This window comes from Hippocampus guttulatus, chromosome 9, assembly GCF_054856545.1.
Source record: "Hippocampus guttulatus isolate MCC_2025c chromosome 9, RoL_Hgut_1.0, whole genome shotgun sequence".
NCBI lineage: Eukaryota > Metazoa > Chordata > Actinopteri > Syngnathiformes > Syngnathidae > Hippocampus > Hippocampus guttulatus.
Window position 1 is genome coordinate 14384458 of NC_141269.1, and position 14875 is coordinate 14399332.

At 41.4% G+C, this 14875-nt stretch overlaps 1 protein-coding gene across 1 annotated transcript; it reads left to right on the forward strand.

Moving 5' to 3' along the window:
- The first annotated feature begins 320 nt into the window (after nucleotides 1–320).
- On the forward strand, nucleotides 321–13362 carry tnpo2b (transportin 2b). Its single transcript, XM_086119455.1, has 23 exons — nucleotides 321–504; nucleotides 1313–1412; nucleotides 1565–1640; nucleotides 1754–1903; nucleotides 2112–2218; nucleotides 2318–2451; nucleotides 2799–2880; nucleotides 5430–5552; nucleotides 5647–5765; nucleotides 5899–5959; nucleotides 6073–6244; nucleotides 6401–6553; nucleotides 7282–7507; nucleotides 7589–7760; nucleotides 8498–8692; nucleotides 8803–8961; nucleotides 9903–9990; nucleotides 10088–10282; nucleotides 10895–10970; nucleotides 11363–11462; nucleotides 11537–11611; nucleotides 12024–12153; nucleotides 13220–13362. The coding sequence occupies exons 2-22, from the start codon at nucleotides 1314–1316 to the stop codon at nucleotides 12129–12131; spliced, it is 2670 nt and encodes an 889-aa protein (XP_085975581.1). The 5' UTR covers nucleotides 321–504; nucleotide 1313; the 3' UTR covers nucleotides 12132–12153; nucleotides 13220–13362.
- Nucleotides 13363–14875: the final 1513 nt, after the last annotated feature.

Consider the following 14875-nt stretch of genomic DNA (forward strand, 5'->3'; position numbering starts at 1 on the left):
CTTGACGTGCAGTGTACAGTACCTTGCTCTGGAAAATCCCTACCTCTGTGAATTCTTGATTTAGAACTGTGCCTCTTACAGAATAATCAAAGAAGGAATTACTCTAGTTTCATTCGTGCTCAGTTGAGTCAAACTTGTTTTTCATCCATATGACAGTTATGCTTGCCGGTAGAGTGGTGAAACCCCAAAAATGCATCATTGTTAGAGGTGTAAGGGAATGTAAGAAAATCAGTTGGATGACAGTCCTGTCAAATCATATAGACTATAGATGACGGGTCGCCCAGTACGGAAGCCGAGTGAGTTCATGGTGCTCACCGGCTTGATTGCAAGGCATGCAATCTCTGTCACATACCACCTAGCGGCATAGCACTCACAAAAATCTACGGAGATTTGAAGATCGCTTCGATTAAACAGAGCCTGGTTATATTACGTTAATGTTAGTTGCCTTAGTGTAGCCATAAGATTGCCTACAGAAGCGTACGTTTGATACATCGGAGCGATCAGGTAACATTTTCGCGGCACATTCAAGCAGATGCTAGCTAGCCGTGCTACTTACTAGCTGCCGGAGGTTTTGATTCGCGACGGTTCTGTTATGAATATTCATACGCTTCAGTTGTGCGGTCTTTGCAGGAGCGATTTCAGCCCAAACACCAGCTATTGTAAAGGCGCTGCAGTGGCAGTTAGCCCAAGACTGTCTGCGATCGTATTCTATGCTGCAGTTTATGTATAAACGATTAAAACAGCATTTAGCTACATAGCCAGACATTTGTGCCCGTGTAGTCTGGGCCTCATGTTATACGATTAGTCCGATCATAATTTCGTAACTGTAGGCTCCTTAAAACAGTTATTTGCCAAATAACGGCCGTTTAATCACACGAACAGATAAAATGAAAACAGCTAATAAATGTAACCTAACATGGCGATGCTCGTTGCGTCACAATGGGACTTTCGCAATGTTGGTATTCTGTGGAATCTTCATATTAATGTGACCCGTTAAAGTTAGTTGGTTAGGGTAACAGAAGACTCTAAATTACCGTTAGATGTGAAAGGTTGTTTGTATGTCTTTATGTACTATGCGATTGGCTGGCCTCCAGTCCAGGGTGTATACGGTACCGTCTCTCAGGTGCGTTAGGCTCCAACACACCCGCGACACTAAGGGGTGTACATTGGATGGATGGGCGTTATATTTACAGTTTTACAGCAAGAAAAGCCTAAGCGTGCTACTTACTGTCCGATTTAGCTGACAATTAGGCTAATTAGGGAAACACAGATTGTGTGTGCTTTACAAAGACAGTATTTTTTTGTGCTGCAGGATGGAGTGGCAACCAGATGAGCAAAGTCTCCAACAAGTGCTTCAACTTCTCAAGGACTCCCAGTCTCCAGACACAGCAACGCAAAGAGCAGTACAAGAAGTATCCTTACCTATGCCTGTCAGTGTGCTTGGAAAGAAAAAGCAGCTAGTTTGTATTTTAACACCACTGTTTAAGAGTCATCCAACCATTTTAGGTATGTGAGCTTTTGTAACATGTGTTTAGCTGGTTAAACTCCTTAACACAGCCCACAGAAACTGGAGCAACTTAACCAGTTTCCAGATTTCAACAACTATCTAATTTTTGTCCTCACAAGCCTGAAGTCAGAGGGTGAGTATTTTCATATCCATTCCAAAAAAATAATTTCAACTTGCTTGCCACTCATAGTATTGCAGTTGTACGTTATATTGTAATGTAATCTCTTTGTTGCCGTATTTCTCTAGATGAGCCCACTCGATCGCTCAGTGGCCTGATACTGAAGAACAACGTTAAGGCTCACTACCAGAACTTCCCTCCCAATGTGGCTGACTTCATCAAACGAGAATGTCTCAACAACATTGGAGACCCTTCACCACTTATCAGAGCTACAATTGGTGGGTGCTGTGAGAGATTGGACAGATTAAAGCTAGTCTAATATTTATTTCGTAGCCACTGTGTGGCAGACTGTTTTGTCGGTGGTGGATTGTGTACTCCAGTTAATGTGGTTGTAATCATGTCACTTTTTCTTTTTCTTGTTTTTGTTTTTGTTTTTCCGTTAGATATTGTATGCATGTTTTATTCATGTGTATTATTTTCGTTAAGGTATCCTGATCACAACTATAGCCTCCAAAGGGGAGCTGCAAACATGGCCGGAACTGTTACCACAGCTTTGCAATTTACTGAATTCGGAGGACTACAACACCTGTGAGGTCAGACAGGCATGGCATCACACTCAAACAAAGAATACAGCTTTTGTTACAGTAAGTAATAATTCCAGTTGTGTGGGTTTTTGTGAACCTATCTTTCAGGGTTCTTTTGGAGCCTTGCAAAAGATCTGCGAAGACTCTTCTGAGTTGTTGGACAGTGATGCACTGAACAGACCACTCAACATCATGATTCCCAAATTTCTGCAGTTCTTCAAACACTGCAGCCCCAAGATCAGGTCAGTCGGGATTATATTTCAACAAAGGTTCCACCGGTGCTTGATATTTATGAAAATGCATGAAAATGGAATGTTGCTGTGTTTGAACATTTTTAACATTGCTTTTCCCACAGCAATTTGTTAAATGGTTTGCTTGTTCAATTAAGAGCATAAACAAGTGCAATTACCAATTTGCTAATTACGTTGTTTAATTCATGTAAACATCGGTTTAATGTTTTTGAGTAAAAGAATATTTTCAAATATTCATGTATTTCTATGAATATGTAATTTACCACGCCTGTAAGGTGTTGGAAAAAGATTGAATTGGAACTTTTTAAACAAAATCCACGTGCTTTTCTTCCACCCAGGTCCCACGCCATAGCATGTGTAAACCAGTTCATCATTGGTCGAGCTCAGGCTCTGATGGATAATATCGACACATTTATTGAGGTAAGTACTTTCTATGCTGTCTTTTTTTCCAACATCCCCATCTGAATTGATCATGTAAATGCTACAATAACTTCCCATCTATTTTAGAATCAATTTAATCTCTGGCCTTTTAAAGACTGATAAGCCAAAGCAAAGCGAGGACAAGAAAAGATTACGGGGAGTGAATTAAAATGCATTGTAAATTGTCGATGGCATGATTGTAGTGTAGAGCTGCAACTCCTCCATATTGCAAGGAGACAGATGAGGTGGCCCAGGCATCTATTTAGGATACCTTCTGGACGCCGTTCGGGCACGGGACCTTTGGAAGGAGGCTGGAGAGACGGTGTCTCTTAGGGGACCTGGGAACATCTTGGGGGTCTCTCCTCAAGAGCTGGATGATGTGGCTGAGGAGTGGGGTAAAGGAAGTCCGGGCTTCTCTTTTTAGGTTTATGTCCCTGTAACTGGACCCCATATAAGTGGAAGATAATGGATGGGTGGAGTATCTGATTCTGCAATGGTTGTTGGTAATCAAGGGGAAGATCTAATTGAGCATGGCTTTCTCCTGTGTGGGGTAAGTCACTGTGTAATGCAATAAAATTAGCCCTTGAGCTGAAGAATTATTATTATTATTATTTTTTACTGTACTATTTACACTTTGGTGTCATTCAGCACCACAATGTTATAAATACCCATGTTAATTGTGACAAGATCTTTCTGATTCACTGTAGCAAAGAGCATCCTTTAAAGTTTCTGCGGGCTGGGATAAGATACCGGCCAAAAAGTTCTTAACGGTAAACTATCATGAATGGTTTGAAGGCTGTGAGAAGGTAAATGGTATGGTGGTGAAACGGCAATGACAGTGGGTGCACAAATCACTTCCGCTCCTCTCCTGTGACAGTGGCTGCCTTGCGATTGGAGTTACCCGACTTAGGAGTTTTATGAGACACAGGCCATCATACGGCCGATTTCTTTTCCTTAAGCTTCTGGTGAACCCAGGGATGTGATCGTTTTGGATTTTTCATTGTAGTTAGTTATTTCGTTTTGGCTTTTTGATTTTTAAATCCTGATGGTTTTCTTTACTTTTAGAGCAGGTTTGTTAGTTTTTAACTGTTACCGGTATATTTTTGGAAATGCTTTTTTTGTTTGTTTTTATTAGTGTTGTATATATTTTTTAATACATGGAGTATTTTTCAAGTGCAACCTATATTTAATTTAATGCACTACCAAGACAAGCTATATCATGTTCAAACTACTACTATTTATTTATTTATTTTTAGCAAATAAGCATGAATTTGGAATTTTATGGCTGCAAGACGTTCCAAAAAAGCTGCGACGGGGTCATGTTTGGCCCTGTGTTACATCACCTTTTCTTTTGACTTTCAATCAACGTTTGGGAACAGAGGAGGCAAATGGTTGATGCTTTGTAGGTGGAATTCATATATTCTTTATCTGCCATTAGTGTCTGTATTACATCACAGTACAGTATTCTACTGCCCCTAGGTGGCCAAGACCGGGATATTAGAAGGAGCTGCACAATGAATTGGATTGCAGAATTAAATCACGATACAAAAATTGCTTCTTTACATTCTATTCAGTTATTATTACTCTGTTTTTATGAAGTACTATTTTTCCTTAACAAATATCAAACCTTTTTGTTTTGGGAATGGGAGACTGGAACTGACAGATTGGCATTTCCATTCATTTCAACGGGGTAAGTTGATTTGAAGATAACGTGTGTTTTGAGTTACGAGCACGATCACGGAACAAATTGAACTTGTTTCTGTAGGCACCACTGTGTATGGCGCAAAAGTGTAATTCAGCGAGAGATTGTAATACCCAAGAGGTCATATTTATACCTTTTCTCATTTCTACCTTGTTTCTAACAATTGTGTTTATTATTTAGCTACTACCTTTGACATATACTGTTACCATAGTTACTGAAATGTTGATGATTTCTTTATAATTGGCCACTGTTGTGCATATTGAAATAAATCTCTTTATTAATCCAATGAGGGATATGGGAGGGAAGGAATGGAAATACCTATTCTTGTTTTCTGCAACTCTGATTGCATCAGTTCACACCGCTGCTCGGTGGGTGTGATTGTGTGAATGCGCTTTATTTCACTGCAGCGTCTGCAGCAAAAAGCAAAATGGGACTGTGATTCAAAGAGGAGCTTTCACTAAATAATTGCAGTGGGTGTACTGCTGTTTCACTCCCCTTTTCTCTGTGAATTCTGTTCTATGCTTGAAGATTTCAACATTCTATTATGTTCTTGTGTGATAAAATGTCAAGATGAAAATGTGTATAGCCTTTGGAACTTGTATGAAACCTCAGGCGTGATTTTTGTTTCTTTCTTTCTTTTCTTTTTTCTGTCTTTTTGTCTGTCTTTTTCTCTTTTTGTCTTTTTCTTTGAATTTTTTTCCACCCCATTTTTTTGTCTTTTTTGTCTCTGTTTCTTTTTCCTTTTTCTTTCTGTCTTTCTTGCTATTTCTTTCTTTTGACCCTTCCCATCTTTCCAGTATCTTATAAACATTCATGGCCTCTTTCTCCTTGCCTCTTTCTTGTCCAGAGTCTGTTTGCGCTGGCAGGTGATGAAGACAGCGAAGTCCGGAAGAACGTGTGCAGGGCTCTTGTCATGCTGCTGGAAGTCCGCATTGACCGCCTCATCCCGCACATGCACAGCATCATCCAGGTGAGGACTTGAGTCAATGCCACCATAAATTAATTGGGGAGTCTTGCGATGCTCCTCGTTGTCATCACCAACGTTCTCTGGCTGTTCTCACCAGTACATGCTGCAGCGTACTCAAGACCCAGATGAGAATGTGGCTTTGGAGGCGTGCGAATTCTGGTTGACTCTGGCTGAACAGCCTATCTGTAAAGAGGCCCTGTCTGGCCACTTGGTTCAGTAAGTGTGCACATGCCAGCTGCTCAATGGAATGGATTAATGTAATTACAAAGAAGTCAAATATGGCTGATATGCAAAACAAAATGTAAAAAAATACATAAATAAAGTTTGTCTGTCTACTTTCTCTTTTCAGGCTCATCCCGATCTTAGTGAATGGGATGAAATACTCTGAAATCGATATTATTCTTCTAAAGGCAAGGCCATTACTGCGAGCCCGGCATGCAGCTACCTTCAGCTGCCTGTTCGTTTTGTCTTTGCCCTCCATCACTTCTCTCCTTGTTCATCTGCCATTTTCCCTGCACTCCAGGGTGATGTGGAGGAAGATGAGGCAATTCCAGACAGTGAACAAGACATCAAGCCTCGTTTCCACAAGTCCCGCACTGTCACTCTGCAGCATGAAGGAGGGGAGGGGGAGGAGGGGGAAGACATTGATGATGATGAGGACGATGACGATGATACGCTGTCTGATTGGAACCTACGTAAGTAAAGTATTACATAGTTTCAAATCAAATTATGAAACGGACCTTTTCTTGTTTTTTACATCTAGTGCTTTTAAACTTTTTGGCATCTTCAATAGGTTTATAACTTGTTTATCTCAAAGCTTTATATGCTTTCCGTCCGATTTTCTTTTCAAGGGAAATGTTCTGCTGCGGCCCTGGATGTTCTGGCCAATGTGTTCCGAGAGGAGCTGCTTCCTCATCTCCTGCCTCTCCTAAAAGGTCTGCTCTTCCATCCCGACTGGGTCATCAAAGAGTCTGGCATCCTCGTCCTTGGAGCCATTGCTGAAGGTGAGCTCTGCTTTAGACTAGCTGTTTGAGCGTGTTCAGTGGGATGTAGCTCTTCATATGTCACACTCTCAGTGTGGAATTGGAATGCTAGAAAGTGAGGGTTTCTTCTTACTGTTGTAAGAAACAGTTAAACTTCTTGAGAATGTACTACAATGAAATTTGATTTACCAGACTATGGACACCTTGTAGTGAAACGAGCAAGACCCTCATGTCTAATATCAGTGACCACTTAGTTGTGCTTAAAACAGTGCTGGTGACCAACTCAGTTATTCACCCACCCATCAATTTTCTATATAGCTTTTCCTTATTAGAATTTTGGGTCACCTGAAGGTTATCCCAGCTGACTTTGGTACACCTTAGACTGGTTTCTAGTCAATTACTGGGCAGTCACACAAATTGACACATGGGCATTTTAGTCTTCAGTTATCCATTTTTGGAATGTGGGAGGAAACCCACACAAACACAACCGTCAACCTGTTTTGTGTAAAGTAGATGTGCTGCCCTCAATTATTCATCCCATTTAATTTCCTCCTTTATGATTAGTTTCTGGATTACACCTCACCTCTTGAAGCGGTGAAGATCATGGTTCGTGTTGAAACGCTTCTTGTGTATCTGTAGTAAAATTGCGCTGCATTTTCTTGTTCTGTGTTTTTAAAAAAGTTCAGGTTTGGGGCCATAGCGATTGGAGTGTTTAATTTGAGACCTATAATCATGTTTTCTTTCTGCAGGATGTATGCAGGGTATGGTACCTTATTTGCCCGAACTCATCCCCCATCTCATCCAGTGTCTGTGTGACAAGAAGGCCCTGGTTCGTTCCATCGCGTGCTGGACCCTCAGTCGTTATGCACACTGGGTTGTTAGCCAGCCCCCCGACGCTCACCTCAAACCTCTGATGACTGAGCTTCTCAAACGCATCCTGGATGGCAATAAGCGGGTGCAAGAGGCGGCCTGCAGGTACACGACCGGCCTAGATGACCTCTTCACATCCTCATGTGCTGCTCCTGATTCCTTGCCCCTTCCACATCTTTTCTAAAGCGCGTTTGCTACCCTGGAGGAGGAGGCGTGCACAGAGCTAGTGCCTTACCTCAGCTTCATCTTGGACACACTGGTGTTTGCTTTTGGGAAGTACCAGCACAAAAACCTACTCATCCTTTATGACGCCATAGGAACCCTGGCAGACTCTGTGGGACACCATCTGAACCAGCCTGTAAGACACCAAGCCCTCACATTTACTGACCAGCCACATTATAATAATAATAATATATAATAATACATTTCATTTATAAGCGCCTTTCAAGACACCCAAGGACACTTTACAATAACAAAAAACACAAAACAATACGGGTTGAGCAGCAGCAGCCAAAACGCGCCAGCGTTCACTCAACCCGAAGGTCAGAAAGAAACCACAGGGGAGGGAGAGAGGGAGAAAAAAACCCACGCTCGAACTACCCTCATTTTGAGGATAATTTGAGTGAGGCAAAAAAAAACTCCTGCACAAGCATATGACAGTTACAACAGGTCACAAGACATAAACAATGAATGACCATTTGCACAGTAAGTGCAAGAGCTGCATTTTATAATCTGCCTAATAATTCTCAATTTGGTGATGGTCAAGATGGTGGCAGCAAACTCAACTGACTTCACAAGCAAGAGTTTGACAATGAGCAATTGTTTTAAAAAGTGATTGTTCCTACCTTCATTTCAAGAAAGATGATTTTGACGAACAAACCCTTTTAGTAATGACCACAGACATATCATGCACTACTGTAGTATATTCTCTATATTGTTTAATGAATACTTCACGAACTGTGTTGAATTAATCCAAACGGAACATTGTATGTGACATTCGATGCACCTCTTGTATTAGCTGTCATTAATTTGTGCCATTGATGATGATGATAATGAACTACATCAACCACTAAAACGTTGTTTGTTTGTTTTTAGGAGTACATCCAAAAGCTGATGCCTCCCTTAATCTCAAAGTGGAATGAGCTGAAGGATGAAGATAAAGATCTCTTCCCCCTGCTTGAATGTCTGTCATCTGTTGCCACGGCTTTGCAGAGTGGCTTCCTCCCCTATTGTGAGCCCGTCTACCAGCGTTGTGTCACGCTTGTCCAGAAGACCCTGGCACAAGCCATGGTGAGCCACACAAGGAAAAATACATGACATTTGAAATAAAATGATGTCCATTATTTTGTGAGTTTCCTAATCGTCATGGATTTTGTCCCATTGGTCTGCATGTTTCTTAGATGTATAGTCAGCAGCCAGATCAGTATGAGGCACCTGACAAGGACTTCATGATCGTGGCTTTAGATCTTCTGAGTGGCCTGGCTGAGGGATTGGGTGGACATGTGGACACCCTTGTGGCTCGGAGCAACATTATGACTCTGCTCTTCCAGTGCATGCAGGTGTGCGATGCCTTTTTTTTATAGGATTGAATAAAACAGTTTGAAAGGAATGGGGAAAAAAGCTAAGAAAATGTTTCATTACTTTATAATTACCCTTGTTGTCAGTATCATTGCTATAAAACTGGCAATATAAAAGCAATGAAAAAGAAATTGGTTGCTGGTCCGCGAACAGCATGTTCTTATCTCAACTGGCCCCTGACACAAAAAGGTTGGGGACCCCTGCATTAACGCATTGTGCGCTACGTATTTTCATTTTGGCCACTAAGTCTACATGCTTTACTGGCTAAATATATAACTATGGATTTGTTTGAATATTATTTTCTACTACAATATCTATACATTGGGTAGTTGAGTGTAGTCATTGTTTTAAGCGGCTGCCTTGATTGCCCATTGACGCTATGTACTTGCGTGCATTTTGGCCACTAAGACGACATGATTCGCTACTTCATCCACGGGTAGGCCAACAAATAATTGTGTTATTATTGTTGTTGAAGGTTAGATATTCTGCAAAGCGCTTTGTTACAGCTGCAGTTCTTATGAAAGGGCTATATGAAACATTGTATTTTGTTCTGTAATTTTTTTAAATCACATTATCTACATACGGAGAGTGTGGATATTGTTTTTTTGTTTTTTTAAGCGACTCCCTTGATCCCCCTTATTTGCATGCCTTTTGGCTCCTGAGACTACATGCTTCACGATTTCATTCATGGGTAGTCCGACATACAGTATACAGCATAATCATTAATTTTGCTAAATATTGTTTTAAATCAGGGGTGGTACAGGTTCTGACAGGGCCACCACCCAAGAAAACTTTGTCAGACTCTATAAAAGAAAATGGGTAGCAAAAAAATAAAATGTATTTTTGGGGCAAGTTCACCACTTGCCTTTTTTTCCCCCGTGTGTTTACATTTCTCTATTTCTTCCTCACTGTGTTGTCCCAGGATACAATGCCTGAAGTAAGACAGAGTTCATTTGCTCTACTAGGGGACTTGACCAAGGCTTGCTTCCCTCATGTCAAACCATGCATTGGTAATTCACTTCGTAGATGACAAACGTGAAGCACCTCATTCACATTTCTGTGTCTCTTGCCCAATCATTTTCCTTTTGTATTTCTCTGTTTCTTCAGCTGAATTCATGCCAATTCTCGGAACCAACCTGAACCCAGAATTTATCTCCGTCTGCAACAATGCCACCTGGGCCATCGGAGAGATATGCATGCAGATGGGTGTAGAGATGCAGCCGTACATTCCGATGGTTCTGAGCCAGTTGGTTGACATCATTAATCGACCAAACACTCCCAAGACCCTCCTGGAAAACACTGGTATTTAACGAACAATCGCCAAAAAACCCCCCAAAAATATCATTCTTAGGTTTGGCTCTTGAAAGTAGCAATGGGCATTTGAAGAAATATTGTACAGATTACAATTCAAAATACTTTATTGATCCCTGAGCAAAATGTCAGAAGTCACTGAAAAAGATGTGGTGAATGATATTTCATCAAATATATTACAGATTAAACCGTACTTGCCTTGATGAAACCTCCCAAAAAAGGAAAGGAAAGATGATCATCAGTCTTAGGCTCAGGATCTTCTCTTGTCATTCCAAAAAGCACTCACAAAAAAGCAAATCCATATTAGAAAAAAAAAAATCCATCTTAAATCTGTAATAGTGGCATAATCACAGTTGAGCAGTTCAACACATGCTCCAGAGGCATAAATATACACTTTTACACTTATCATCAAAGCCAGGGATGTTTAAACATGATTACTATAAGGTGTTTTGACTACATAACATAAACACTTTATAGGATATAAATAAAATCAACTTTGAGATATTGTGTAACTTTCAGAAGGAATATTTGGCAAGCCCGTATCCCCACCTGAATGTCGTTAGCCTCGAAATGTGACACTGTCTTAATTTTACTTTCTTCCAGCAATCACCATCGGACGACTGGGCTATGTGTGTCCCCAGGAAGTTGCACCCATGCTGCCGCAGTTTATTCGACCATGGTGAGAATCTGCTTGAACTTTTTTGAAGCCTTACCTCATTTGGCATGCGTTACACGTGATGTCAGCAACGGCGTCTTTTGTGGGCTCACAACATCACTTGGGGCCCCTTGCCTCCTCTCTGTTTCCATTCTGCTCACAATCCGATAAGTTCACTTACCAGCACATGCAAGACCACATTTTGTCAACTTTCCCTCGCGATCAGGAAATGCTCAAGGATCGGTTGGCCGCTGCTGTTTTCTTTCCACCTTGCATCTATGTGATCTCATCACACCAGCACATGTTCACATCCTAATGAGCATGAGAGTCTTTTAATAGACACCCATGTTGTTCTAGCCCTGTTAGATCAACTTTGCATGTCCTCATTTTGGTTGACAATGATTTTTGTGCGACAGGTGTACATCACTTCGCAACATTCGAGATAATGAAGAGAAAGACTCTGCGTTCCGTGGAATTTGCATGATGATTGGCGTGAACCCAGGCGGTGTGGTGCAGGTGAGACTTGACATTCTGTCCACGGGATCCATTGTGTTTTTCCTTGAAACTTTAGAATGTTATTGATTTTTCAGGACTTCATCTTCTTCTGCGATGCAGTCGCCTCTTGGGTGAACCCCAAAGATGATCTGAGAGATATGTTCTATAAGGTGAGGGACTGGTATTGTACAACTGGCACACGCCCTATTTTACGCCACTGTCGAGGAACTAAAAAAACTTGTGCAAAGTACACAGCAGTGAATCCTCAATTTGATCTGTCCTGTGGAACCTCCTCGGTGAAACTGAAATCTGATTGGACAAAAATAAATAAATCTAACATCCACAAAACATTCTGAAAGAAGTCCAGCCAAGAGAAACCCTGCAAAGTGGAAAATTAAGTAAAAGGACTGTTGGGAATGAACAAATCCAATTTTATGGAACAAATATTACAATTTCAATTGTAAATGTAGTTCGGTGCTTTTGAAAGCATTGCGGCCAGCCGAGAAGACCTTGCTAGCGGGAAGAGTATTTTTTTATTTTTGAATAATCGTTTCCTCACTTTGTTTCCAATCCCCCAAACAGATCCTGCATGGTTTTAAGGAGCAGGTTGGAGAGGAGAACTGGCAGCAGTTCTCCGAGCAGTTTCCCCCTCTGCTGAAGGAGCGACTGGCAGCCTGCTATGGTGTATAAAGCCTTTACACCCATCCAAGAGGTGACTCTACTTGATGTCTACACAAAATATGAAATGTCTGCTGCGGAGCTGCCAAATGTTACGAATTGTCCGTATTTTGTTCTGGAAATTGCTGAATTCCAAGTCCGTAATGCTGATTGTTTCGGATATTTAAAAGAAATTCAGCATCCAACATGATCACCAGTACGGCGCTGTGTTGGGCCACCAATTACAGGCCAGTATACGTTACATAAATTAATACACTGAAATTAACAGTACTTTGTTACAAAAAATACAAATAAAATCTCTTGCGTCCACTTTACACAGTTGCCCAACCTCCCTGCTTTCTGCTCTTCAAATCGGGGCAAGCTTGGTGATTGCTATCTTGCCACAAGTTCACTCAGCGTTCGGTGTCAACACAGCACACGTCACAAGTCGCTAATCATTGTTTGCATGATAGCGAATAAAACAGACTTGTAACCAGTAGCGTTATCACAAAACGAGGATTTGAGAAAGAAAAAGGAGCCATGCTAGTTGCTAAACTATCATGACGCAAATGCAGAGGTGATACATTACACATGGCTGGAACCACGTGATAGCGGAGAGTATCCAAACGTTGAACAGCAAAATAACAGGCAAATGAATGTGTCAGGAGAGAGAATTGTTCAAAATAATGCTACACAGCTACATAGGACGGGAAACAAATTAGTAAGTCACCACATACGTCACCCGAGAGGACAAGCGTATAAAGATAAAAGTTCAAAAGTAAATGTACATGTTCAATGCCATCTGGTGGAATTGTTCTGCCTGTCACCATACAATGCTGGCAAAGGATAGATGAACAAAGATGTTTTATTTGTCAAAAGTAAAAAATTTTCAGACTAATTAAGTACAACTGGTCAATTTCCCCATGGCGTACGTGATGCTTTCTGAAGGCACGCTGCTCGGTAATCGCTGAAAAGCGGAGGTTGCAATTAAACATTGTTTATTCATAAATGTACTCATCTCTCTTTCCACGTTGTTATTCATGTTGGAACCCCCCCCCCCCCAAAAAAAAACATCACCCAAAAAAAACAATTTTGTTGTGTACTCTGCCTTGTCTGTGCAGGTGAGCCAGCAGGAGGAGGGTGAATGGGAAACTCATCCATCTGTGTATTGCACTGCCCTGATCTGGGGGGAGGGAGAGGGACGCTTATGGCCGCTCCCCCTGAAGGACGGCCCCCATGCCCTTATGTGTTTGTCCATAGACGATGGGTGGGCGGGAGGGTATGGGAGGGACAGGGGGACACACCTCTAGATTAAATAGGCAGGGACCCGACACAGAAAAACTAACAGGTAGGGACAGAGCGAGGGACCGAAAGATGCGTCGGAAGCATGGAAACATGGCGAAATTGAGTGTGGCAGGGACAGAGACCGGCATTGAGAACGTTCAGGGAATGAGAGGGAGGGACTTCATTAACAAGGCAGGGAGGGAATCTAAGCCCCAGGGCAACGTCTGTTACCGGGCTGGGAGGGCAGGAACAGTGCGATTTTTTTCCTTTCTTTCTTTTTTAAATCAGGATTCTTAATTGCAAGAGTAGCCAACAGACCAACAGACAGATGAGACCGACTGACATTTCTAGACACAAAATCACTTGCACATTATGCTGCATATGCAGTACTTGGATTTGACTGTGGGTGGCACTATACTTTGGACTTTTTACAACTAGCATGCAGTTAGTGACAGACACGTGTCTTAACTATGTTCGCTTTCAGGGTGACATCATACTTTGCGGGGTAATAGGATTCAATAAGAGTGACTTCATCTGTTGTGTCCAAATTCTACATAGCTGTCGAATAACCTCACGATCCGCCATCAATGTTTTCTTACCTTCATTTTGACCACAGTGCTGCTTCACACAACTTTCCATTTGAGACATTTTTTGGGGGGTCACATTTTCTACCTGATCTGAAGAGAGAGAATAGCCTCTATTGTGTCTCTTTGTGGCTTCACAATCGCCACTCCTCCATGAAGGGAGGATTAGGGCTAATGCATCTGTTTTCGCACCAAAGGGGAGGAAATCATCGCAAAAGAATCACACCCTTGGTTGTGTTGATGAGGGTTAAATGTGTGTATAGAAATCTATGTGCGTGCATGTGGAGTTTGTAAACCCTTCGCCGTTTTGTGTCCGCCAATTAAATTGTGCTTTCTTTTTGACATGGTACTGAGCTTAAACTTGACTCCCACCGCAATGTCCTTGGCACCTGTTAACTGTGACTTTGTGTGTGTATAACTGCGCGTGTGTGTGTGTGTGTGTGTGGTTCAGTTCTGTTTGTATCGAGATCCATTTGCTGCCATATTGATAGTTTAAGCAAATATCTATGATGTTTTACATCTGGTCCAATTTTTTTTTATTTTTGTTTTGCTGCTACTGATGTCTTGTTAAGAAATTACATAGTAACACAAATGCTCCTTTTCAGTTCCTGATGAGTTGTTTTTGCACTTATATTGTTTTACCTTTTTTGTACAGACTTTTTTTTTTACCGTACCCATATGTGTTTATCCTAATGTCAGTGTTCTGTCATTCTGCACTGTGAACTTATGTGTCTTTGACTTGCAAAAAAAAAAAAAAAAAAAACTATCCCAATACTAAATGGCAAATAAAATCAACTTTGTGAAACTGCGACTAATCCGCACTTTTACAATGACTAACCTTGCCATATTGCTTGTCTGAGTGTGAATGTATGCGCGCCGATTGGAGAGATGCTGCATGAGATGTTGTTT